The sequence below is a fragment of the Acipenser ruthenus genome, chromosome 13 (genome assembly GCF_902713425.1).
Source record: "Acipenser ruthenus chromosome 13, fAciRut3.2 maternal haplotype, whole genome shotgun sequence".
Taxonomy (NCBI): Eukaryota; Metazoa; Chordata; class Actinopteri; order Acipenseriformes; family Acipenseridae; genus Acipenser; species Acipenser ruthenus.
In genome coordinates this window covers 5,982,255-6,006,033 of record NC_081201.1, presented here as the reverse complement: position 1 = coordinate 6,006,033, position 23,779 = coordinate 5,982,255, and the positions used below count along the sequence as shown (strand labels likewise).

The 23,779-nt window shown below is 37.7% G+C and overlaps 2 protein-coding genes across 3 annotated transcripts; both read right to left on the bottom strand.

Annotated features, from left to right (window-relative positions):
* Positions 1-4,977: 4,977 nt before the first annotated feature.
* LOC117418622 (serine/threonine-protein kinase 19-like) lies at positions 4,978-11,876 on the bottom strand. The gene is made up of 8 exons (XM_034031820.3): positions 11,806-11,876; positions 7,865-7,916; positions 6,820-6,933; positions 6,574-6,719; positions 6,213-6,448; positions 6,020-6,117; positions 5,288-5,435; positions 4,978-5,192 (listed from the first exon to the last, which is right to left on the bottom strand). Exons 3-8 carry the CDS (start codon positions 6,929-6,931, stop codon positions 5,147-5,149), a joined length of 786 nt encoding a protein of 261 aa, XP_033887711.3. The 5' UTR covers positions 6,932-6,933; positions 7,865-7,916; positions 11,806-11,876; the 3' UTR covers positions 4,978-5,146.
* Positions 11,877-14,748: 2,872 nt separating this feature from the next.
* LOC117418415 (decapping and exoribonuclease protein-like) lies at positions 14,749-23,707 on the bottom strand. 2 transcript variants are annotated; one of them, XM_034031432.3, is made up of 8 exons: positions 23,407-23,707; positions 23,269-23,318; positions 19,253-19,572; positions 18,912-19,126; positions 17,709-17,928; positions 17,042-17,177; positions 15,899-15,993; positions 14,749-15,584 (listed from the first exon to the last, which is right to left on the bottom strand). In XM_034031432.3, exons 3-8 carry the CDS (start codon positions 19,546-19,548, stop codon positions 15,461-15,463), a joined length of 1,086 nt encoding a protein of 361 aa, XP_033887323.3. In that variant the 5' UTR covers positions 19,549-19,572; positions 23,269-23,318; positions 23,407-23,707; the 3' UTR covers positions 14,749-15,460. The 2 variants fall into 2 exon arrangements, with proteins under 2 accessions (XP_033887323.3, XP_033887321.3); XM_034031430.3 differs by lacking the exons at positions 23,269-23,318; positions 23,407-23,707 and adding an exon at positions 19,988-20,181.
* Positions 23,708-23,779: the final 72 nt, after the last annotated feature.

The following is a 23,779-nucleotide window of genomic DNA, read 5'->3' as shown; positions in this document are numbered from 1 at the left end:
TATAGCCGCTGCAAGGCTCCACTGGTTTACACATTTCAACCTTAATTGTTTAATTGAACCAAATAGACCTCAATCCAGTTTAACTTTTAAACCTGGTGTAGAATTGCCCTACTGAAACCAAAAATATGTAAACTGTTAACTACAATAATTAGCAAGAAAGGAAATACAATGGAAACTAAGATAAAAGGACAGTAATATGTTAAAAATAAGGAAGAGATGTTACAAATATACACAGATCGATCTATCTATCTATCTATCTATCTATCTATCTATCTATCTATCTATCTATATCTATATACATGAAATATGTAAAAGGGGAAGATTATCAAATCATTGATCAGTATGTGCTGCAGAGTTGATGGCAATACTTGTGTCTATAGACAAAACAGAGGAATTTAAAGAAAAGGATATTGTGATTTTTACAGCTTCTCTAAGCTCGATACTGGCATTAGAATCAGAAACAGGAGACAGGATAGATATCATATATGAAATTATTCAGAAATTACATACTAGCTATAAAAATGGTTATATATATTCTGAGAGCCTGGATTCCAAGTCACTCCGGTATCTTCATCTTAAGAAATGAAATTGTGGATTTTGAAGCATAAAAAAATCTAAAAACAGAAATAGACATAATAATAGTCCTGCAGAGGTGAATGCTGTGGCTAAAGCAAACATAATCGGTGCATGGCAAGAACAATGGGAAAACAGTGGAAAGGGAAGTGTATTATAAAAATCACTCAAATGTAGGGAAATACAAGTAACAACAGTATATTCTGAAGGGAGAGAAAAACAAATGGAGAAATAAATGTAAATTAAAGTGTATAAAAGCATAGGGAAATTATATATATATATATATATATATATATATATATATATATATATATATATATATATATATATATATATATATATACAGCTCTGGAAAAAATTAAGAGACCACTGCAAAATTATCAGTTTCTCTGGTTTTACTATGTGTTTGGGTAAAATGAACATTTTTGTTTTATTCTATAAACTACTGACAACATTTCCCCCAAATTCCAAATAAAAATATTGTCATTTAGAGCATTTATTTGCAGAAAATGACAACTGGCCAAAATAACAAAAATGATGCAGTGTTGTCAGACCTCGAATAATGCAAAGAAAATAAGTTCATATTCATTTTTAAACAACACAATACTAATGTTTTAACTTAGGAAGAGTTCAGAAATCAATATTTGGTGGAATAACCCTGATTTTCAAGCACAGCTTTCATGCGTCTTGGCATGCTCTCCACCAGTCTTTCACATTGATGTTGGGTGACTTTATGCCACTCCTGATGCAAAAATTCAAGCAGCTCGGCTTTGTTTGATGGCTTGTGACCATCCATCTTCCTCTTGATCACATTCCAGAAGTTTTCAATGGGGTTTAGGTCTGGAGATTGGGCTGGCCATGACAGGGTCTTGATCTGGTGGTCCTCCATCCACACCTTGATTGACCTGGCTGTGTGGCATGGAGCATTGTCCTGCTGGAAAAACCAATCCTCAGAGTTGGGGAACATTGTCAGAGCAGAAGGAAGCAAGTTTTCTTCCAGGACAGCCTTGTACTTGGCTTGATTCATGCGTCCTTCACCAAGACAAATCCGCCCAATTCCAGCCTTGCTGAAGCACCCCCAGATGAGTCCAATTTTCAGCTTTGCCCAACACCTGGTCGTCTAATGGTTAGAAGGAGACCTGGAGAGGCCTACAAGCCACAGTGTCTCGCACCCACTGTGAAATGTGGTGGAGGATCGGTGATGATCTGGGGGTGCTTCAGCAAGGCTGGAATCGGGCAGCTTTGGCATGAATCAAGCCAAGTACAAGGTTGTCCTGGAAGAAAACTTGTTTCCTTCTGCTCTGACAATGTTCCCCAACTCTGAAGATTGGTTTTTCCAGCAGGACAATGCTCCATGCCACACAGCCAGGTCAATCAAGGTGTGGATGGAGGACCACCAGATCAAGACCCTGTCATGGCCAGCCCAATCTCCAGACCTGAACCCCATTGAAAACTTCTGGAATGTGATCAAGAGGAAGATGGATGGTCACAAGCCATCAAACAAAGCCGATCTGCTTGAATTTTTGCGCCAGGAGTGGCATAAAGTCACCCAACATCAATGTGAAAGACTGGTGGAGAGCATGCCAAGACGCATGAAAGCTGTGCTTGAAAATCAGGGTTATTCCACCAAATATTGATTTCTGAACTCTTCCTAAGTTAAAACATTAGTATTGTGTTGTTTAAAAATGAATATGAACTTATTTTCTTTGCATTATTCGAGGTCTGACAACACTGCATCATTTTTGTTATTTTGACCAGTTGTCATTTTCTGCAAATAAATGCTCTAAATGACAATATTTTTATTTGGAATTTGGGAGAAATGTTGTCGGTAGTTTATAGAATAAAACAAAAATGTTCATTTTACCCAAACACATACCTATAAATAGTAAAACCAGAGAAACTGATAATTTTGCAGTGGTCTCTTAATTTTTTCCAGAGCTGTATATATATATATATATATATATATATATATATATATATATATATATATATATACGGTAGAGGGCGCTCGTCATCTCCATTTAGATGACATGCGCCAACAACCCCTAAAAGAAGAAGCAATGCTTTGTTGTTATCAGCAATGGGGCTCCATTCTAGATATATTTACACTGTAGCTTCAAAATGTTCAATAATTTGCATTTAGATTTGGTCTCTATCTTGAGTATATAATGACTGGGAGTTTTTGTAAGTTTACTTTTAGTGCTACAATATCTGATATTAAACAATTTTACCAGACTAGTTTCTTTAGTCTTGTGCCATTCATTCCAGATCTGTTTCCACTGCAGCACCTTGATCTGTGCCTTGCTGAAACTAGATTTATGTTCAAAGACGTCCCGAGTAGAGCTTCAGTTAGGAGAAGACGAGGTACGATGCAGGTTCTTCTATCGTCTGCTCTTTCACAAAGCGCTCTTGTGTTGGTGCTGACGTGTGATCTTGTTTCCGGTCTAGGCAGTGCTGGATCCACTGCTGTCCTGGGTGAGGTGGTAACAAGCTTGCCAGGCCCTGTAGCTCTCCTTGAGCACTCCACTAAGATTGGTAAGCTTAACTTTTTAAAGGGTGTGCTACAAATTCCTGGCATTAATTATTTGTTTATTTAGCAGACGCCTTTATCCAAGGCAACTTACAGAGACTAGGGTGTGTGAACTATGCATCAGCTGCAGAGTCACTTACAACTACGTCTCACCCGAAAGACGGAGCACAAGGAGGTTAAGTGACTTGCTCAGGGTCACACAATGAGTCAGTGGCTGAGGTGGGATTTGAACCGGGAACCTCCTGGTTACAAGCCCTTTTCTTTAACCACTGGACCACACAGCCTCCCATTAATGGATCATGTGCATTATTAAATTAATAAAGTAATAAAAACCAGGAAACTATCTATTGCATTGAATTGAAGAAACTGTTTGTTTAGTAAATAGATACTGTACACTGTAAATAATGGCACTATGGGGGGTTAGGGACTGTAAGGTTAACTCCAGCAGTACTGCTCACAGAGCATAATTTCCATGCTTCCAGCTCTGGCTGTCACTCAACATTTAAAATTAACCCCTAACTTCTAATACTTGTTTCTTCACAATTGTATATTACTTAGTTGTATTGAAGTATAGGGTGTACAATGTAGCAAGATGCAAATAGATGCTAGATGTACCTTTAACTTACCTGTAAGCAGTATTGCAGTGACTATATTACTATGGCGACACTGTCTCGTTATGGGATCGACTAGGACGACATGGTGTTTAACTCATGGTCTACAGCAGGGGTGCACAATTCCGGTCCTGGAGGGCCGGATCCCACCTGGCTTTTGTTCCAACTGTGTTCTAAATTACTTAATTAGACCAATAATTGGTAATAATTGGTCCAATTAAGTAATTTAGGGCAAGGTTGGAACAAAAGCCAGGAGGGACACCGGCCCTCCAGGACCGGAATTGCGCACCCCTGGTCTACAGATACCCTTAATATAAAGTATAAGCAATGATAAACTATATCAAACCTACCATGATGAAGGCATTAGTCTAATTATATCTAAATCATTTGACACCGAGATCAATGCCATCCAGGTACAATTGACTGGAGCTTGTTGAGCTCAAATCAGTCCACTTTTTTTTAATCAAATGTGTTGATATGTTAGGGCAGTGGTACTCAACTCTGGCCCTCCAGATCTTGGCCAGTCCTGGTCTTTATCCCAACCAGGTCCTAAATTATTTAATTGCCTCTTAGCAGATGCTTTGAGTAAAAACCTGGACTGGATTTTATCTCGAGGGCCAGAGTTGAGAACCACTGTGCTAGGGCAGGGTTTCCCAATCCTGGTTCTGGAGCAGCCCTGTGTCTGCTGGTTTTTATTCCAACTGAGTTCTCAATTATTTAATCAAACCCTTAATTGAACTAATAATGTGCTTAAATAGACCTTTTTAATTGTTCTCAGCTCCTAAAAAGTTGCAGATTTCAAGTTACTTATACAATTGTATAGTTAACTTGACAGCTGCAACTGTTTAAAAGCTGAGAACAATTAAAAAGGTCTAATTAAGATAATGAATAGTTCAATTAAGGGTTCAATTAAGTAATTGAGAACTCAGCTTAATTAGTCGATTAACAAATGTTCCAGATCTTTAGCCACTGATGACGTAGACACACCTATAAAACCTGCTGGACAGGGGCTCTTCGGACCAGGGTTCGAGAACCCTGATCTAAAGTCTATAGATACCCTACTAAAACCTGGTTATTAATTATTTTTTAAAGGGTTTCTATAGACTTTAGGTTATATCATTTTGGCATGATACATTTAAAAATAAATAAATAAAAATCAGATTCTGAATGCTAAAAATGTGACTGATTCACAATTGCTCAAGCAATAACAAACTAGACAATTTATTAAACTAAAATAAAAAATAAATCTCTAAACTAGAAGTGTCACAATAAACTTTAGTCTTTATTGTAAATGTTTGGCATCAAACACATTTATAATTTGACATTGGAAAAGAAATATACTAATAAATGTACAGTTGTGATTAACCAAGTAAATATCTCTTCATGGTCCAAGATATGAAGTAGATGATACATTTTATGAAGGTACCTGGGGTCAGGTATCTGTCAGGCGCAATAAGATCCCTGAGGTTGTTGGAACGCTAAAGAGACAAAAAGGGAGTGTAGTCAATGGCACGATGGGAGATGGCCCAGCAATATGCTTTGTCACAAACGTCCCTATATCTTACATTCTTACCATTCTACTAACTCTGCACCAATGATGTCATGGATATGATACTGAATGCCAAGTTTCACATGAGAAGTCATCTTTCTGCATTCCAGGTCTGTCTGCAAGACTTCCTTGTATTTGGACTTCTTAATCATGCCAAGCACAGCTTTACGACCTGAGATGAAAAGAAACCACACCAGGTTATCAGTAATACTTTGGTATTAACCATGTATTGCTTATCTGTGAAAAAAAAAATGCAATAGAGTAATCTGTTGCATATCCGACTGTGGTGGGACCAGAGTAAGGGTGGATATGTAAAAGGTTGGATAAATGAATCCTGTTTTGCTGCTGAGTGACAGGCAGGAGATCGGGATGGAGGTTGAAGTTGATACGCCCCGCAGGCGAACAGGATTTATTTACACATCAACACACTGAACAGCTCATGTGACACTACCAGCAATGTTGGCGCACAGAGCACATACAACACAGTGTATGAAACTTTTGGCAGGATCTACAATCTCTGATCTAATCTTATATGTTCAATAATAAATAACGTTGCTGAAGAGCTTGATCATGGCAGATAAACGGTTTGGGTGGATATGTGACTGGCGGATACACAACGGATTATTGTACCTGTTTGAAGACCTTGTGAACTGCAGCTGATATTTGTATTTTGGGCTACAAATTTCTAAACATAAGCCGACACTATGCAAATGCGTTTACTTGAGTTAGGTATGATTTAAGCAACCCTTAACTAACCTTGAATAAAAAACTTCGTAAATCGACCAGAATTGGGTATAGCCAGCCACCAGCTCCCTGCATCCCTGACTGTGAGCACTCCAGACTTAACCAGCTGCCTAACAATAACAGAAAGAAACAACAACAAAAAAAATGTTGCAAGTGCAATTTTCATCTGCAAGACACTTGCTGGATAAAACAATACTTTGCTTACGTAATTTCTTGGTCCCTGAACAAAAACTTCTTGAGCATTTTTTCTTTGTTGAAACTCAAGTCCATGCAGGAGGGCAATACTGTCTCTAAGAATTTCTGCACCGTTCCCAAGGTCTCTCTTCCTGCTGCAGCAGCCAGGGCTTTAACTTTGTAGTCCTGCGCAAAGACCACTGCAAAGGCATCTGTGTCGAACCCCAGCTGGAACATGAGGATTTCTCCCTGGTCTTTCAATTCGTTCTGGCCAAAGAGAAAACAGAAGCTAGCGCAGTCCCAAGAAGACGGCAACTTTGCATACTGAACTGACAAACAGATTTCTTAATGGGTAACACAAACAGAATGAATTGAAATAAAAGTGTTCTTACTAATTGCCGATCAACCAGTGTTCTGTCTTGTTTAATGCTGTAGAGCTGGTGTTTTAAAACGATGGGAGGAAGGGTGTCGTTGAACAGCTTGCGAGGAAACAGCGAAGCGAGATACTGAAGGGCTCCCTTGGTGTCGAGAGGCACATCTGAAGTCAGAATAAATGTTTTAAAAAAAAATAGTAATTTTAAGCCTTGTATGTCAGAACGTAATCTATAACTGTTTTAAAATATGTTGCAAATGATTACCTTGTAAAATTGAATTTTTTCCATTTACTTGAACTCCAAAACAGCTTTCTGTCCCAAGTCTTCGTTTTTTAACTTTGAAAGTATCAGATATTAATGATCTTTTTCTGTTCATTGCTAAAAACAAACAAACAAAACAAAAATAATAATAATATTATATTAATATATTATTTGTTAATTGCGGGGGGGGTGGGGGGGGGGGATATATATATAGGACACAGGACCGCTACCATCAATTACTTTTTTAAGAATGCATATCGGTGACAGTCTGTGTTATCCAATAAGGACCAGATCTGTATTTCTGGATTTGAACCTGTGTTTTCTTACTAGAACCCGGTACAGTCTATCTATCCAGATATCCCTCCCAGATGTGCGTATGTAAAAGTGTTTAGTACACTCTCTAGCTCTGTCTCTTTCTCTACACTTTTTTTCTTAGCATACTCCTTTATCCAGGGCGACTTGCAATTGTTACAAGTTATCACAGTACAACGTATCGCATTATAAAATATAACATTACAGGATATCATGTTATAAAATATGACATTACATAATATCTTAATTCAGAAGAACCGATATGAAAGTACAATAAAAAATAAATTCAAGAAAGAGCAAAATAAAGCATGCAGTAACTTACAAGCAAGAGCGAATTTGACAAATAAAAGTTGAATTACTGGTCTGTTCGTCTCATTTATTCAGTATTCTGTCTTTGCTTTATCTTATTCGTTAAAGGATTCAAACGCAGTACAATGGTTGCTGAACAAGCCAAAAAAAGTACTTTTTGACAACCTATATTCACGACACAGTTATACCTGCTTTTTTTTCAAAATAATATATATATCTTAGCCCTGATGCTTCGTAACCAATGCAATTCGTGCAATCTGGAACTGTTTACAAACAAGCATCAGCCAACATAGCATCATTCACATTTTGTCTGTCTGAAACTTACAGTAAACATGATACAGGAAGTGGAGTCAATGGTCATACAAATGTAATATATGAGAGAGAGAACTGTCGGTACGCTGCAAAGCAAAAACAAAAAAATACTTACTGTACAAACTGCGTAGATTGAAAACACAGCTATCAAATGCAACACCAAGTCTGAGGTATGACACAGGCCCGGTTTTTGGGATGGAACCGCATAACAGTCTCGCGTTTTGATTGGTCCATGTCTGTCACATGAATACGTCGTCACACGAGTGGAAAAGCGTGCAGGCATTTTTAACATTGTGATCAGATAGAGAGAGTGATCTGCTTTCCACAACCTTTCCATTAAAATATAATGTGGTATTACACTGTACTGATATAACAAACTATGAGGAATTACTTTATATAAATTATCATGTTATGCACGAATGTAAGAATTGGCTTTCTGTGGTGGTGTACTTTTTTCTTTCAAGTAGCATATATCTATAATCGTTTTTGCGATATATTTTAATATAAAACATATACGCTATTGCAGTTTTGTTACAGGATACATTAGTTTACCTCTAATGTAATCACAGTTTTACATATAGACTGCCCCTGTTTTCATTTACATCGCAAATTCTGGGCCGCTTTACTTTTCAGATAATGTCCCAAATTCTGGGCCGATTTGGTTTGCAGATAACATCCCAAATTCTGGGCCGCTTTGGTTTTTAGATAACGTCCCAAATTCTGGGCCGCTTTGGTTTTTAGATAACGTCCCAAATTCTGGGCCGCTTTGGTAACGTCCCAAATTCTGGGCCGCTTTGATAACATCCCAATTTCTGGGCTGCTCTGGTTTTCAGATAACGTTCCGAATTCTGCATTTTCAAATTCAGGCCAGTTTTTGAGATATTCTGCTTAGCTGACAGGCGAGTTTCTAAGTCATGCATGCACAGTTTACCATAAACTGGACCGTTAATTCATTTAAGAGTACATGAATCAAAGTTAATGTATTTTTTACTCTCCTCAGAAAACATTTAGGAACATGGTATATCAAAAAAAAAGGTAATCTAATTTGCTTATGTAATGTCCATCAATATATAGTGAGGCATAGGGGTTTATCAGAACTTCTGGGTTTAAGAGACCAGTGCCCTTCAACAACTTCAAATAAATCCTATTGTATTGTATTAGTCAGCATTTCCCTTATCTATTCCTGATCATTTATACTGTAGGTCAGGGGTTTTCAACCTTTTTTTGAAACTGTACCCCTTCTATCTGGAGGTTTCAGCTCGAGTACCCCGTTACAATTTTTGCTCAACTGAACGGTACCTCAGTTACAATAAAATGGAGAATAATCTGATGACCACCCCCTCGTTTAATTAATAAATCTGGGTGACAAACTGCTGGTTTAGGACAGAACAACAAACAGTAAGCTTAATTCTTTAATCAGTTAGGCACTACCAGTCTGATACTACAGGCCTTTAAATTGCAGTACCAATTTGCAAGTTGCTAAGTGGTTGCGTTCCTCAAATTTGCACTGCAAAGTGATATCTTAAAGAATAGGGTATATAGTGCTTTTTTTCGCCTCCCCTCGCTTTTGGTGCAAAACTGTGCTCCGATACACTCAGGCTGATACTGTGATCACAAAACACTTGGAATGGACTTAAATTGGTGCTTCTGTACTCTTTTTAGATGCACAACAATCTTAGCTAAAGAAAATGGGTTCCTTCGAGTTCGTAAGACCCACGACCGCCATTAGCTGAGCCTTACCCCGATGGTGTTTTTATAATGGGATTTGCCATAGGGAAGGGGGTGGTCTCTTATCGTACCCGTATCTCCACGACCCCTGGGCCAACAAACTCAGGACATTCTTTGCGTGCACAAGAGTCTTAGCTAAAGCAAGACATCAGCCACGGGTTCAAATGCCACCCCACCGCCAGATGGTGGGCGTTGCCCCAAAGGGGTTTTATAATGGGATTTCCCATAGACATTTTTCAGGGTGCTGTATCTCGGGTTCCGGGGGTCCCCAAGACTTGAAAATCGGTATGGAGGTCCACCTCGGGGCCCCTGTCGATCCCTCCAAGTGACGTGTCCCCAGCTAGAAAGGACACCAGTTTAGACTTTTTTTGCCAACCTGGAGCTCAAAAGCTATTGGAAATGCAACCTTGACATGCCATCATGCTGAAAATGTGAAAATTTGTTGAAAATGTAGCATTTGAAAACGGGTGGCTCCCTGTGAAAGAGGGCCCCCAGACATGACCATAGGAAGTTCAACCCGGTTTCTAGGCCCCGGGGTCATGGAGATATGACCCCGAAAAGGGTAGTTTTTGGACATTTTTGACAGAGCGTATCTCGGGTTCTGTGGGGGTTAGGAACTTGATTTTTTTTTTGCGGTGGGGCCCCATGGGGCCCCGCACAAGGAGTCACCATTTTCATGGTTCAAATGCCAGGACGGCTTGGCAAAGTGAATTTTTTCGTCACGACATGAGTTTTTGGGTGAACCACCACACCTTTTTAGGGGGTGGTTTGGGGTGCTCCCCTGAGTCTATATCACTTTGAATGGTGGTTCTGCGTGCTCGGGTTCGAGAGATATGCATGAAAATGTGTTTTATAACACTGCCATAGACATGAATGGGGCTGAATACCCGAAAATATATTTTGCAAAGAATTGCTACGGTGGGTGTGTGCGTGCAGGGTTTGCATGGTGGGTGTATGCGTGCAGGGGTTGCATGGTGGGTGTATGCGTGCAGGGGTTGCATGGTGGTGTGTGCGTGCCAGGGTTGCATGGTGGTACACGTGTGTGGAGGGGAATTGGAGTTCAGGTTTTGCGCACAAGAGGGGCGGGGAAAAGACTGGGAAGGGTAGGGTAAAAGAAAAATTACTACAATCATTTATTTTCACTTTTGACTCCCAGTCTCCTTTCCCTCACTTTATGATTTTATTTTGTGATTAATTATTGTCAAAATAAACGGCCTTCATCTACTCACAGTTGCAGTCTCATTTCTGTCCAAAAAGAACCTGAAACACTACAATATATTGATGGACGTTACATAAGAAAACGAGATGTCCTTTTTTCGAAATACCATGTTCCTTCCCAAAAATGTGTTTTAATATTAGCCTTTAATAAAGGAAAACGACTGCTTAAATTAATTTTCATGTATCTATTTCAGTGCAATGTAGTTTCTTCATGTAATAAGAAATACGTTTAACATTTACATTTTTGTTTTTTTCATTAAAAAAAAAAAAAAGATTTCTGCGGAGAGTAAAAAATACATGAACTTTGATTAATGTACTAAGGGTTACTCTCAAATGAATTCACGATCCAGTTTATGGTAAACTGTGCATGCATGACTTAGAAACTCGGCTGTCAGCTGATTCCCCAAAACTGGGCTGAATTCGGAAATGCAAAGCGGCCCATAATTTGGGATGTTATCTAAAAACCAAGGCTGCCCAGAATTTGGGACGTTATCTAAAAACCAAAGCGCCCAGAATTTGGGACGTTATGTAAAAACCAAAGCGGCCCAGAATTTGGGACGTTATCTAAAAACCAAAGCGGCCCAGAATTTGGGACGTTATCTAAAAACCAAAGCGGCCCAGAATTTGGGACATTATCTGAAAAGCAAAGCGGCCCAGAATTTGAGACGTAAATGAAAACAGGGGCAGTCTATATGTAAAATTGTGATTACATTAGAGATAAACTAATGTATCCTGTAACAAAACTGCAATAGCGTATATGTTTTATATTAAAATATATCGCAAAAACGATTATAGATATATGCTACTTGAAAGAAAAAAGTACACCACCACAGAAAGCCAATTCTTACATTCGTGCATAACATGATAATTTATATAAAGTAATTCCTCATAGTTTGTTATATCAGTACAGTGTAATACCACATTATATTTCAATGGAAAGGTTGTGGAAAGCAGATCACTCTCTCTGTCTGATCACAATGTTAAAAATGCCTGCACGCTTTTCCACTCGTGTGACGACGTATTCATGTGACAGACATGGACCAATCAAAACGCGAGACTGTTATGCGGTTCCATCCCAAAAACCGGGCCTGTGTCATACCTCCCAAGTCTAGAGCAGCTATCTGTTGGCTGTGTCGAGGATATTTGGCGTCATATATTTACTCTGTCGCCGTAATGTTGTGCTTCCGGTGGTGTCCAAATTGTAGTCTGAGGTGTATAATTCTTTACATCACTTGATTCAGAGTTGAAGTTTGCTGTTTGCAATGTATGTACTTTCTGTATTTCTTGTTACTAGTTCAGTTTTCCTTTCACAATATATATATATATATATATATATATATATATATATATATATATATATATATATATATATATATATATATATATAAATGTGCAAAATAAATGTTGTAAATGTTGGATGTAAAAGCCTTCATAAACCTTTCCCATGGTGCTTTTGAAGGCCCATGGCAAACCACATATGCTACAAAAAGTTTTAAAACGGGTCAAGAATTGCACTTCTTGTAAAGTTGATGGGCAAAGTGTAAATGCACTTCACATTAGTAAACCTTGTACTCATTTATTATGGAAGCACTAAGCGCTAATTACTGGGCTGCACCTTTTGAACTGATGTCAGTTGCTTGTTCAGCTGGAATTAAAATGTGGGCGGAGTTTTTATGTACTGTGGATAATAATCCACAACCTTGTCACAGAAGTCTACTGGCGCATTAAAAAACTTGCTTGTCAGGTGCAGCCTGCTCCTTGTTCTATTATTATTAATTTCTTAGCCGACGCCCTTATCCAGGGCGACTTACAATTGTTACAAGATATCACATTATTTTTACATACAATTACCCATTTATACAGTTGGGTTTTTACTGGAGCAATCTAGGTAAAGTACCTTTCTCAAGGGTACAGCAGTGTCACCCACCTGGGATTGAACCCACAACCCTCCGGTCAAGAGTCCAGAGCCCTAACCACTACTCCACACTGCTGCCCAGTATTCTAGTATGCAACTGATTAATTTGCAACTGATTAACTGAATAATGCCATAATTCTACTACAATTAAGTTACATTAACTTACCAAGTACCCTGATTTGGTAAGTGGGTTTATTAATAACTATTTACATATAGCATAGTCTTGAGTAAACTTACTCAGTATAATTTCCAACACCCAGTTAAATTCTGCACTCAAGTTAAACCTTAAAATGCTGCTTTGCTCAAAACTTCAATGTACTGAAGCATTTTCAGAATGCATTTGGCATGAGATACTTAACTTTGAAAATCTGGTACATTCTTTTTTTTTTTTTTTTTTGGATACAAAACTGTAGAGATGGTGCATTTTGTAGGATTTTGTTGGGTTCTTATTGCTGCAGAGTAACCAGCTTTCTTTGTTTGGAAAATCCCCTCTATGTTTCATCCCACTGCATTTGCATTGTGTCGACAGTGCACTACCATTCAAATGTGTTTTAAGACTCCACAAGCGGTGGTACAGCATTATATTGTTTTACGGAAATACAAACGTCCAGTATATCTAATTTGGATTAGCGTATAATGGCAATGGCTGCCAATCTACACAAGAGACCTCAAATCAAAAGCTCTCCGAATGTCCTATTTATAATCGCTTTTCGACCGCAACGTATACAAAAACAATACCGATAATATTGAAATAGAATTTTTACAATGCAATTACTTTTAAAATTTTTATTTTTTGCAATCCAATTTAAATTGGGTCATGTTATATTGATTTGATTAAATTACCAGCCGATCTGATTAGAATCGGTCAATGCGACGTTATCAAGCAAAATCATCCTATAGGAATGGGCCAGTAGGTACCTACTAGCCTCCTAACGCCCTAAATCTACCCTCTACCCCAAAACCTAATCTCTACCCCTAAACATAATCTCTACCCCTAAACCTAACTGTGTTACTATTAAACTAACTCTTACTATTATTTCAACACCACTTGTTTGTTGAGATAACAGTCATTGAGTTAGTTGACAACTATAAGCATCTGGGTATTTGGCTGGATAGTAATCTTGATATCAAAGCAGCAGTGTGGAGTATAGGGCTCTGGACTCTTGACCGGAGGGTTGTGGGTTCAATCCCCAGTGGGGGACACTGCTGCTGTACCCTTGAGCAAGGTACTTTACCTAGATTGCAAGTCAACTGAATGTGATTTTGCAAGTTGTATTTGATTGCACATAGTTGCTGTGAAAACACTCCTCAAACGTCCAGTTTCTGTTTTTTGGCCCAGGCAAGTCTCTTCCTCTTATTCTGCACTCTTAACAATGGTTTCTTTGCAGCAATTCTTCCAGTTAGGCCAGCTTCACGTTGAAACATCTGTACTTCTAGTAGCATTTAGCTGAGCTTGTATTTCAGGGGCAGTTAATCGCCGGTTTCGCAGACTTGTGACTAGAATGAACTTGTTCTCTGATTCTGAGGTCACCTTTGGCCTGCCTGACCTTGTTCAGTCCTCATGAGTGCCAGTTTCTTCAAATCGTTTGATGGTCTTGGCCACAGCAGTTACAGACACTTGCAAAGTTCTTGGGATTTGTCTTAAAGATTGACCTTCATTTCTTAAAGTAATTACAGACTGTCTTTTTTCTTTGCTTAACTGAGCGTATTTTGCCATTTTCTGCTACCTTACATTCAGGAATGACAAACTTGTGCCTATGCTACCTATATTTATAGTAATCATGGACCCTCACCTGTTAACAATAATTGGTGACAAAGGGTTCATTAGGTAACATGCTAGTTAACTCGGAGAACATCTAACAAAGACACTTTTATACTTAGGCCAGTGTTCTAACACCGTGTTTTACACATTTCAGACTTTTAACTGACTTGGGCTTCAGACTGAAATCCCCTTGCTTTGGGTGATCATTTCATTGAAATTGACAAGATTTACATTTTCATTTAAAAATAAAATTTTGGAATGCAGTTCACTCATGATTATCAGCTTATATAAGTACACGTATCATATAATGAAATATTAAGTGTTTATAGACAAGTTTATTATTATTATTATTTATTTCTTAGCAGACGCCCTTATCCAGGGCGACTTACAATCGTAAGTGAATACATTTCAAGTGTTACAATACAAGTAATACAATAAAATACAGTTAAAAGCATAGATAATCATGAAAAACCTGGTTTCAAGCAGGTGTACTCAAACTTTTGACTGGTACTATATATATATATATATATATATATATATATATATATATATATATATATATATATTCATTCGGTGAACATTCTATGTGATTTCCATCTTTAACAATATTTATTCAAATGAATAAAGGACCGTTTAGATTAGGTTTATTTATAATGTTACAGGTTTAAACATATCAAATGTTTTTAATTTGACATTGCTGCTCAACACCGGCAGAGTCATGTTGCACTAAAAGAAGTGATGAAACTCCAACCTCTGTGCCGTTTAAAAAAAAAAGCACATTTTTCCAAGTTTAGAACAATATGTGCCTTAGTTTCTGAGCATGCTTCATCCAGACTACAGCGCGATGTTAACCAAAATAAGAGTGAGTAAAAAACAGAGCTTATGCATTTGAAAATAGCTGACTAGTTTGTGACAGCTACCAGTGATTTCACACAAACTTCACACGCAATATTTTTTTTTTTTTTTTTAAACAACTTTCCTAGCATTTTTACCTATCAATCTCATTACAAAAAGCAAAACCAATAGCATATGATGCATATCTGCAGATTTATGGACATGTTTGTCTCAGAGTTGCAGATCATTGTCTCCTAAACTCTGGCTCTCTTTGTCATTCCCTCCACATACCAATCATGCAAGAAAGTATATTTTGGATCTCTGTGAACTGTGTAAGAGACATCATCTTTGGGTTCCCAAGAGAAAAGATACACCACCCTAAAAGAAAGGCAAACAAAAGTGTGACTACGAAAAAGCATCTCCTTATTACTGCATTGGAAAATGCATTTAGTACATTAACCTGAATCTTGAAATGTGATTAAAAAAATGCCATGAGCATTTCTTGCATTAGTACTATAACGTTAAGACTTTAATGGCGTCAACATCTTATGGACTAGAGGCATGCTGTGATATACTTCTCAATACGGACAGATCTCATTTAGTATTTACAGCTATAGAAGGCCATGCTGCAGACAGAAACATTCAAATACACGGTCAGGAACATGTACTGTATTTGCTGTAAAATGTCTCACCCGGGATCATCCTGTGTAACCTCGCTCTTTATAAAGGACAGAAAAGCATTGATGAATTCCATACACGTGGTAGGTTTCCAGGAACGAGAATCTGCCTTTAAAAGAAAAATGCAAACAGTACTGTATTTAAAAATATGTTACTTTGTATATCAATTTAAAAAAAACAGTGCATAAGACATTACAAAGAACACAGCAGTCATGGAGTTATGTACCAGTCCTATACATCAGTGATTTCTGTACCACTCCAGTAAGGATAGCAGTCTTAACTTGCCTCCACAAGTGGAATAGCCCTCGTTCATCTTCACTTATACAGCCTTATTTTTGGAAACAGATTCAATTTTAAAAAATGTAATTAAAATAGAGGTTCCTAACATTAATAAGGGATAATGTGGATTGAACCTCACACAATATTAAGCATGTTAAATCAGTTAACGTTAATTATAAACTAGGGGTAAGTCCCCAGGAAAAAAGGTGCAGTTACAACATTAGGACACTGGTGGTGACTCGGGATATACTATAGAACCAATCTATGATCCAGCACAATTCCAAGACAATTATAACTGAGGTCATCAAATCTGTTACTGTTAGAGTAAAACATGATTTGAAATAATAATGTTTCCAGGTTTATAAATTGTTTGCCTGCAATCTTCTGTGCTATAATGAAAGACACTGCCGTATATCTCTTTTCATTAAAGTGTTTCCATTTTCTGCATCATTGAATTTAGATTCCAGGAACAAGGTCTAGCCTGAACTGTGAATTTAAGACTTGATCTTAGGAACAGAGCCATCTTGTCTGCGAGAAATAGTGGGGCTCTCTGTTTGAGGGCATTGAATAATGAGTTGGCAAAGGAAGACCTCCTGAATGTTTTGCACTAGTATTCTTAAAGCATAACAGGAATATCTGTACGGAGTTTCTGAATATAAGCCATTCAATAGTTGTGTTTTGGAATTGTGTGTTTGCCCTTGTATCATGACTAATAAGATAGGGTTGCAATGTTAATCTTACTCTGTTGCTGATAAATGATTGAATAAATAATGTACACATTCATAATCTGTGATTCAGATGTGTAATCAGTGCAGAGTCCAGCATATTTAATATGGTAATATGCTGGTCATAGGCAATAACCAGAGGCTTGTATGTACCGCAGCTAACGCTGGTATCTCTGACGTTTTATATGGCTTGGTTTCTTTGACGATCCCATCTTCAGTTCTGAAGCCAGCAACAATTAGTGGAACCCCAGCCAAAAAGGACTGAGCCCACCACTTCAGCAGTTTGTACCTAAACAGAAAACAAAGAAGTTACAGGCCTATTGGAAGTGCAAAAGGGCCATTGCATACAATGTGCATTACATTGGGAAAGTCACTGATACAAGGACTACTGACAAGCATACTTTGCAATGATCACGTTTGTGTGTTAGGATAGCCCCATCACCACAGTTGTCCAATAGTGTTAAATGTACCCTTTTCTTGGAATCAAGGACAAAGGGAAATCTAAGGAAACACTGTATAGGCACTGCAGTCCTGATCTTTGTTCACGTCCAGATTCTTCAAACCTTATTTTAAGTGCCCTGTTGGATGGATTGCATCAGGTGTTTGGTACAATTTAAATTCCTTTGATATCCGTGTATCGTATTTAAAATTATGTTGATTCATGCGCACATTTGTGGAAATTGAAACCCATGGTTGCAATAAGATTAAAAACATTAATGGGGTGATTGATGTAATAGACGAACAGTGCCCCAATCACAAAAATAAGGATTGATGGACTATAATCTAGCTATGTGGCTGGCATTACAAACCTGGTACTAACCTGCGAAACTGATAGTTCTTATTTTGGTTGACAAGCTTAGCATTTGTTTTCAGCTCTACATAATAACTTGGAGCGGTCTGGTAGAGTGGGGTTTCATTTTTACAATCAACCTCCCCGGAAAATAACAGCGTGTGTTCATTGATCTTGGACTCCACAACAGTGTAGTAACCCTCATTGCTGTTCACTACCCCTTTGGTGTTTGGTTTGCCATTGGGTTCATCTGAAAGAAATAACAAAGATTGTATTGTATTAATTAAACATTTAGCAAGCGCTTTTATCCAAAGTGACTAGATAGTAGACTATGCATCAAAAACTGCTAAAGCAGAGTCACAATAGGACCTCGGTTTTACGTCTCATCTGAAGAACTGAGCACAAGGAGGTTAATGACTTTCAAATATTTCCAGCGTCAATAGTAGAAGGAGCGCTACGTTAATCCTACATAAATAAAAAAGAATACACAAAGTAAGAACAACAAGCAAACAAACAAACCCAGTGCATAAATAATACCACAATGAAATAAAATAATATTTGTTGTGCTGTAATAATCAAAAACTGAATGAAAAACCACACTACACTAATATGATCACGGGCACATTTACTGCCAGAGATAAAAAAAAAATGGGACACAATATTGATTACTTAGGTGGAAGTTCCAAATAAAAACACAACCTGGCAGTCTCAATCGATGGGGGTTGCACTGCCTAAAAAGCACAGAGTTCCGTACAGTACAGAAGTTGGTTTTAAAGTTTTAAATCGACAGTGCATTACAACAGAGGTTAACAGGGACTTGAAATCCAAAAGAAAGAGTATTTTCTCCGATAAAGAAACGGTATTTCACTAAACAATACAAAGAACACATTAGTATTGTAGCGATCTCCGTTAACGCAGGCAGGCGCATCACACAGAGCGGGGCAATCCACACACAGGTGGAGGGCCGGCTCTTTTCTACGGTATTGGCGCTATGCTTTAGTGCGAGGGGTCCCGGGTTCGCGCCTGCCATCCGCCTGTGTGTGGATTGCCTCGCCCTGTGTGATGCGCCTGCCTGCGGGAACCAAGATCGCTACAATATCAACCACATTTCCAAATAACAAAACAATAAAATACAATTAAAAATGTGTTACCTCCAGGTACAACGTGGACATAATAATGTTAACATGTGTACTTCTTTTTAAACTGGTAACGAACGGCTATACACCAGTTTACCTGTGCACATGTAGTGTTCAAACTTGTACCCCCAGTACGTCATCTCTTCAAGTCTGGCATTGCGGGTCTCCTTGAACCTCCTGGCTGCTTCAGTCTCCATCTCTCTGAAGTAATATGTCCCGTTAAACAGGCTCACTGCCAACAGCCAGCCCTCATTGTTCTCATAGGGAGTGGTGAGGATCTTTGTGAGGTACCCTCGTCGCCCGACAAATGTGCTAATGTGTAAAATAAATAAATACATAAATAAATAAATAAATAAATAAATAAATAAATAAATAAATATAATGATAATGAAAATCTACGCATAGCTTTAAAGTCAAGACGAGAGGATACTGCCTTACCCAGGTTGAAGAACATAGTTCTCCTTTAGAATCCACTCCAGCATATGACTCAGCCCTTCCTTCATGCTGCGGTCCATTTTGATGTATCTGTCCGGATACCCTTCTCTCAAATCGAAGTTAGGCCTCTCACTTGATTTAACTAGGTACCTCAGCTTCGTGGAATCAGAAAACTTGCGTCCTGTTTGTTTCTCTCTGTCAAACTCCAATGAAAAGGTACCCTTTTCAAGAGGTTTATAACCATTTATATCAAAGCTGCGGTGATATTGTGAATTAATCACAGATAATGTTGAACTCATTTTTCAATTTGTATTATTGACAATCTGAAAGAGAAAAAACGATACACGACAAATGTAATAAAACAGACGAACATTAAAGATAAAAGCGAAGGATAGCACGACGAGTGTAATGAAAATAACACATTTTATAATTAAGTTGAATTACAGAAGACGCCATTAAAACAGCAATAACATTTACATTATTTCAGAATTAAAATCATTTTGCAGTTAATCTTTGAAAGTTATGAAAACTGTGCAACATGCAATCTCTGCAATTTTTGTGTTTGATGAAAAAACAATTATCTTTAGCAAGAGTAAAAAGGGTGTAATTTCAATCTTAATGAGGGAAAACCATTGTCTGTTATATATATATAATTATTTAACACAAAATACAAAATACCCTTAGCTTCAAATAACCATATTAGCACAAGAAACAGAGCTGTTATAAAGACATTCTCACCTTGTTCTTTTCTGAACTTTCAAACTAAAAGCTAACACGACACAGTGACTCGCCTGGGTCTCTCTAGCTGATTGCGTGCAGAAGAATATTACCTAGGGCTTTTATAGTCTACCTAGCGAAACCCAGCAAGTGAAAGTTAAAAAGAAAAAGGGCAGGTATAGTGCTAAGACAATGAACCCAGCGTCTTCTAGATACCAGTGATTTCTTCAACTGTTTTATTATTATTATTATTATTATTATTATTATTATTATTATTATTATTATTTATTGATATTACACACTTCTGTTTTAATTGACATGTAAAATACTGTGGTATGAAAGGAGCTATATAAATAAATAAAATGGAAATTGAATTGACTCATATTATCCTGAATGTAATGGCCTGTGCACTATTATTATTGAGGGGCGCGCAACACACCTACAGTATCAGGTAACATTATCAGCAGATAATATTTCCTAGTATTTGATTTTTTGAATCTTTGTAGTCTAATAATACTATTTGATTCCATTGCTTTAAGATGAGGCGTGTCCAGTTTTGGTTAATCATTTGTCGGATTGTTTACTGGAGTTTCGTTATGGAGTAAAACAAAACTCATGGCTCTTCTGAGTTTCGTTTATCAAGAAATAACCTTTTATACAGAGGCGGTATTTGGTTCCAAAATGGTGGTGGGGGGTGAGGTTAACGCTTTCCAATTACTAAAAACTGTTATTGTCTATTTTATGATTTATTTCTTAGCAGACACCCTTATCCAGGGCGACTTACAACTGTTACAAGATACCACATTATTTTTACATACAATTCCCCATTTATACAGTTGGGTTTTTACTGGAGCAATAAAGTACCTTGCTCAAGGAACAGCAGCAGTGTCCCCCATCTGGGATTGAACCCACCGGTCAAGAGTCCAGAGCCCTAACCACTACTCCACACTGCTGCCCTTTTTACAAAGTCTACTAATTAATCCTTGTTGTGCTATTTCTTAGAAAGGCGTGTTTAAATCAATGCCAATTTGCATGTTCTGTAGTATACAATACTGTGACAAAATCCAGTGGGTACTAACAAATACAGCTAATGCAGTGGTTACAAAATTGCACTAGAGGGCGTAAGTGAAACAAGTTCCTGAGTGTGTTATGTAGTATGGAAAAGTTGACAATTGTTGCATAAAATTGCTTATATTGTTCAAATAACATAAAGTTCTGTTTTCCTTTTATTACAGACAATTGAGGGTTTTCAGGTACATTAAAATGCACTTGGTTTAACGTTGTAAAGTGTTAACTTTCTTGAGAAAATGATTATTTGTATGTGTTATTTCTAAGCCAAAGGAACACAGCCGTTAACACTAGAAAATGCGAACCTGAAGGAAGACTTTGGGAGAGTTATTTTGCATAAAAATCATACAATTTATGTTGTTAAACCCGGGTAACGAGCGCGGGAGAGAAGTTCTGGAGAGGCATAAAATATTTAAAAGAGATGTATCTTTTACTTAGAGAGAACTGCCAGATAAGCGGGATCTTTACAACACGGTGGTTGTTGTGTTCATAATTGGCTTCGGGAATTCAAAGTTTATATTAGTGACTCGGACCGGAGTTAGTGGGACTTTTTGCTGTGCCTCTCGCAATCGATACCCTGGCTAAGGAAAACGGTTATCCTGTAAATTGAAGCCCAACTCAACTGAAAGTGTACCTTTCTGATTCCTCATTTTGTATTACAAAATATTATTGTGAAGCCTCCGTCTGTGAAAATAAAACTTGCATTTTCATCTACTTTTCGCGTGGATTGGTGTCACTTAACAAACAAAGAACGCGTGCATACAAAACAACGGAGTCTGTTACAACATTTGTTTTAAATTGTTTTATGATTAAACTTCTCTGACTTCTTGATCATTGACCAATACAAAGTTAACCCGTATTCTAAAAAATGTATCTGTAACCATTTTTCTTTAAGCGTAATTTAAGTGGCTCGATCACAGCTCCAGTAACCAGGGCTTTGTGAACGCCTATCCGTTTCAAGTGCTAGCGTTTGTCCTACCTCTTACACAATTTTGTTTCGAGATATGAAAGCCGACTGTTTACCTGTTTAGTTTGAAAAAAAGTAACATTTCCACTGGTGGATAATTTTAATGAGCAGTCATTAAAATGTAAATATCCTGGCTAAACGGCGGTCAGGAGTTCAATTCGAAGCGACAGTCAAGCAAAGTGCGAGAAGGAGAGCGGGTCGGGAGAGGGGAAGAGGGAATGGGCTCGCCACAGGTTCGGCTGCCGGAGCGGGGCTGAAGCGTCTCATCTCCCAGAGAAAGCAACAGCTCCTCTCACAGCAAAAAAAAGTAAATACATTCGGAAAGATAACCACGTAATAGAGGCCTAATATTTATTTAGTTGTAAAACGAATGCTGAATAAGATGTCCGTGTTATAAAGTGCCTGCGCAGCTTTTTTTTCAGTTCAGATACTGAATCAAAAGGGAGAGACAGAAACAGAAGTTAGACTGAGAAGTTGTTTACAGTTTGAACAACACTGGTACTGTATTTACTGTAGAAATATTGCATGAATCACTAGTATATGGTATTGGGGGACATGCTATGCACACACTGCTGTACAAAGGTCTTAGATATGTTGCATTTTTCTACTCTGATGCATTATGAGCATCAACAATTTGCTCAAAGCCCACACTAGTGTTTGCTACTATTATAACAACCTTGACATTGAAAAACATTGAGTGAAATAGCTCGCATCACTTGATATTCAGGGTGTGGTATCCGAAGCATAAAACAAGTACAGAGAAACATCATCTGTAATTGACAAACCCAGAACTGGAAGACCCAAAAAGCTGTCTAACAAGGAAGAGCAATACTTGAAGATAATATCCTTAAGGAATAGACAGAAAGACAAGCATTGAATAGACAACAGAACTGGCAGAAGGCACAGGTGTCGTTGTCCATCCATCAACAGTCCAAAGCACCTTTGACCATTGTTCCATAGTCTAATTTCGGTGTTCTTGTGCATATTTTAGCCTTTTAGTCTTGTTCCCCTTTCTTAACAGAGGTATTCTTACTGCACACAAAGAGTTTGATTGATATTGGGTGTATTTACCAGTGTCCATTAAATATATGATGACAGGTTTCAGTTCTATTTTTTTTGGGTCACACTTTATATCAATTCCAAACATTACAGAAGCCTGAAACATAAATATATGTTGGTAAATATAAAATACCTTAAATGCTCAAATTTAAAAAGTAGTATCAAACACATGTATATTCAGTTCATAGTAATAAAAATAATACAGTACTTTATAGAAGTCTTCTCTCTTTTTTTTTGACAGTCTGGGCATTCCGAAACCTGAAACATAACATTCAAGGGTTTTATTCCACCAGAATGCTTCAACAAAAGACTGCGATACAATAGAAATATATGAAAAAAAGATTACCCATTTCTCTATGTCTTGAGTCATTCCAGGCCAGTAGTAAAGTATTGATGAGGCATCCTTGGTTTTGGAAATGCCAGTGAGCACCAATAGCACTGCCATGGAATTGTCTGAAGATTCCACCTGCTTCCTAAGAACTTTTACTAGGCTTCCTTAACATTCTTTTGATTCTGTACAAAATACAGCTCCTCTCCTCTAAAAATAACCATTGTTGTACATAGATTAAATAATTCCATCTACGGTTTATGTGACTGATAGGTTGAGAAGTAACTCACTGAAAACCATCCATCTATCTATCTATCTATCTCTCTCTCTCTCTCTATCTCTATCTATATCTATATATATATAATACATGGATACTAGAATAATAACGCAA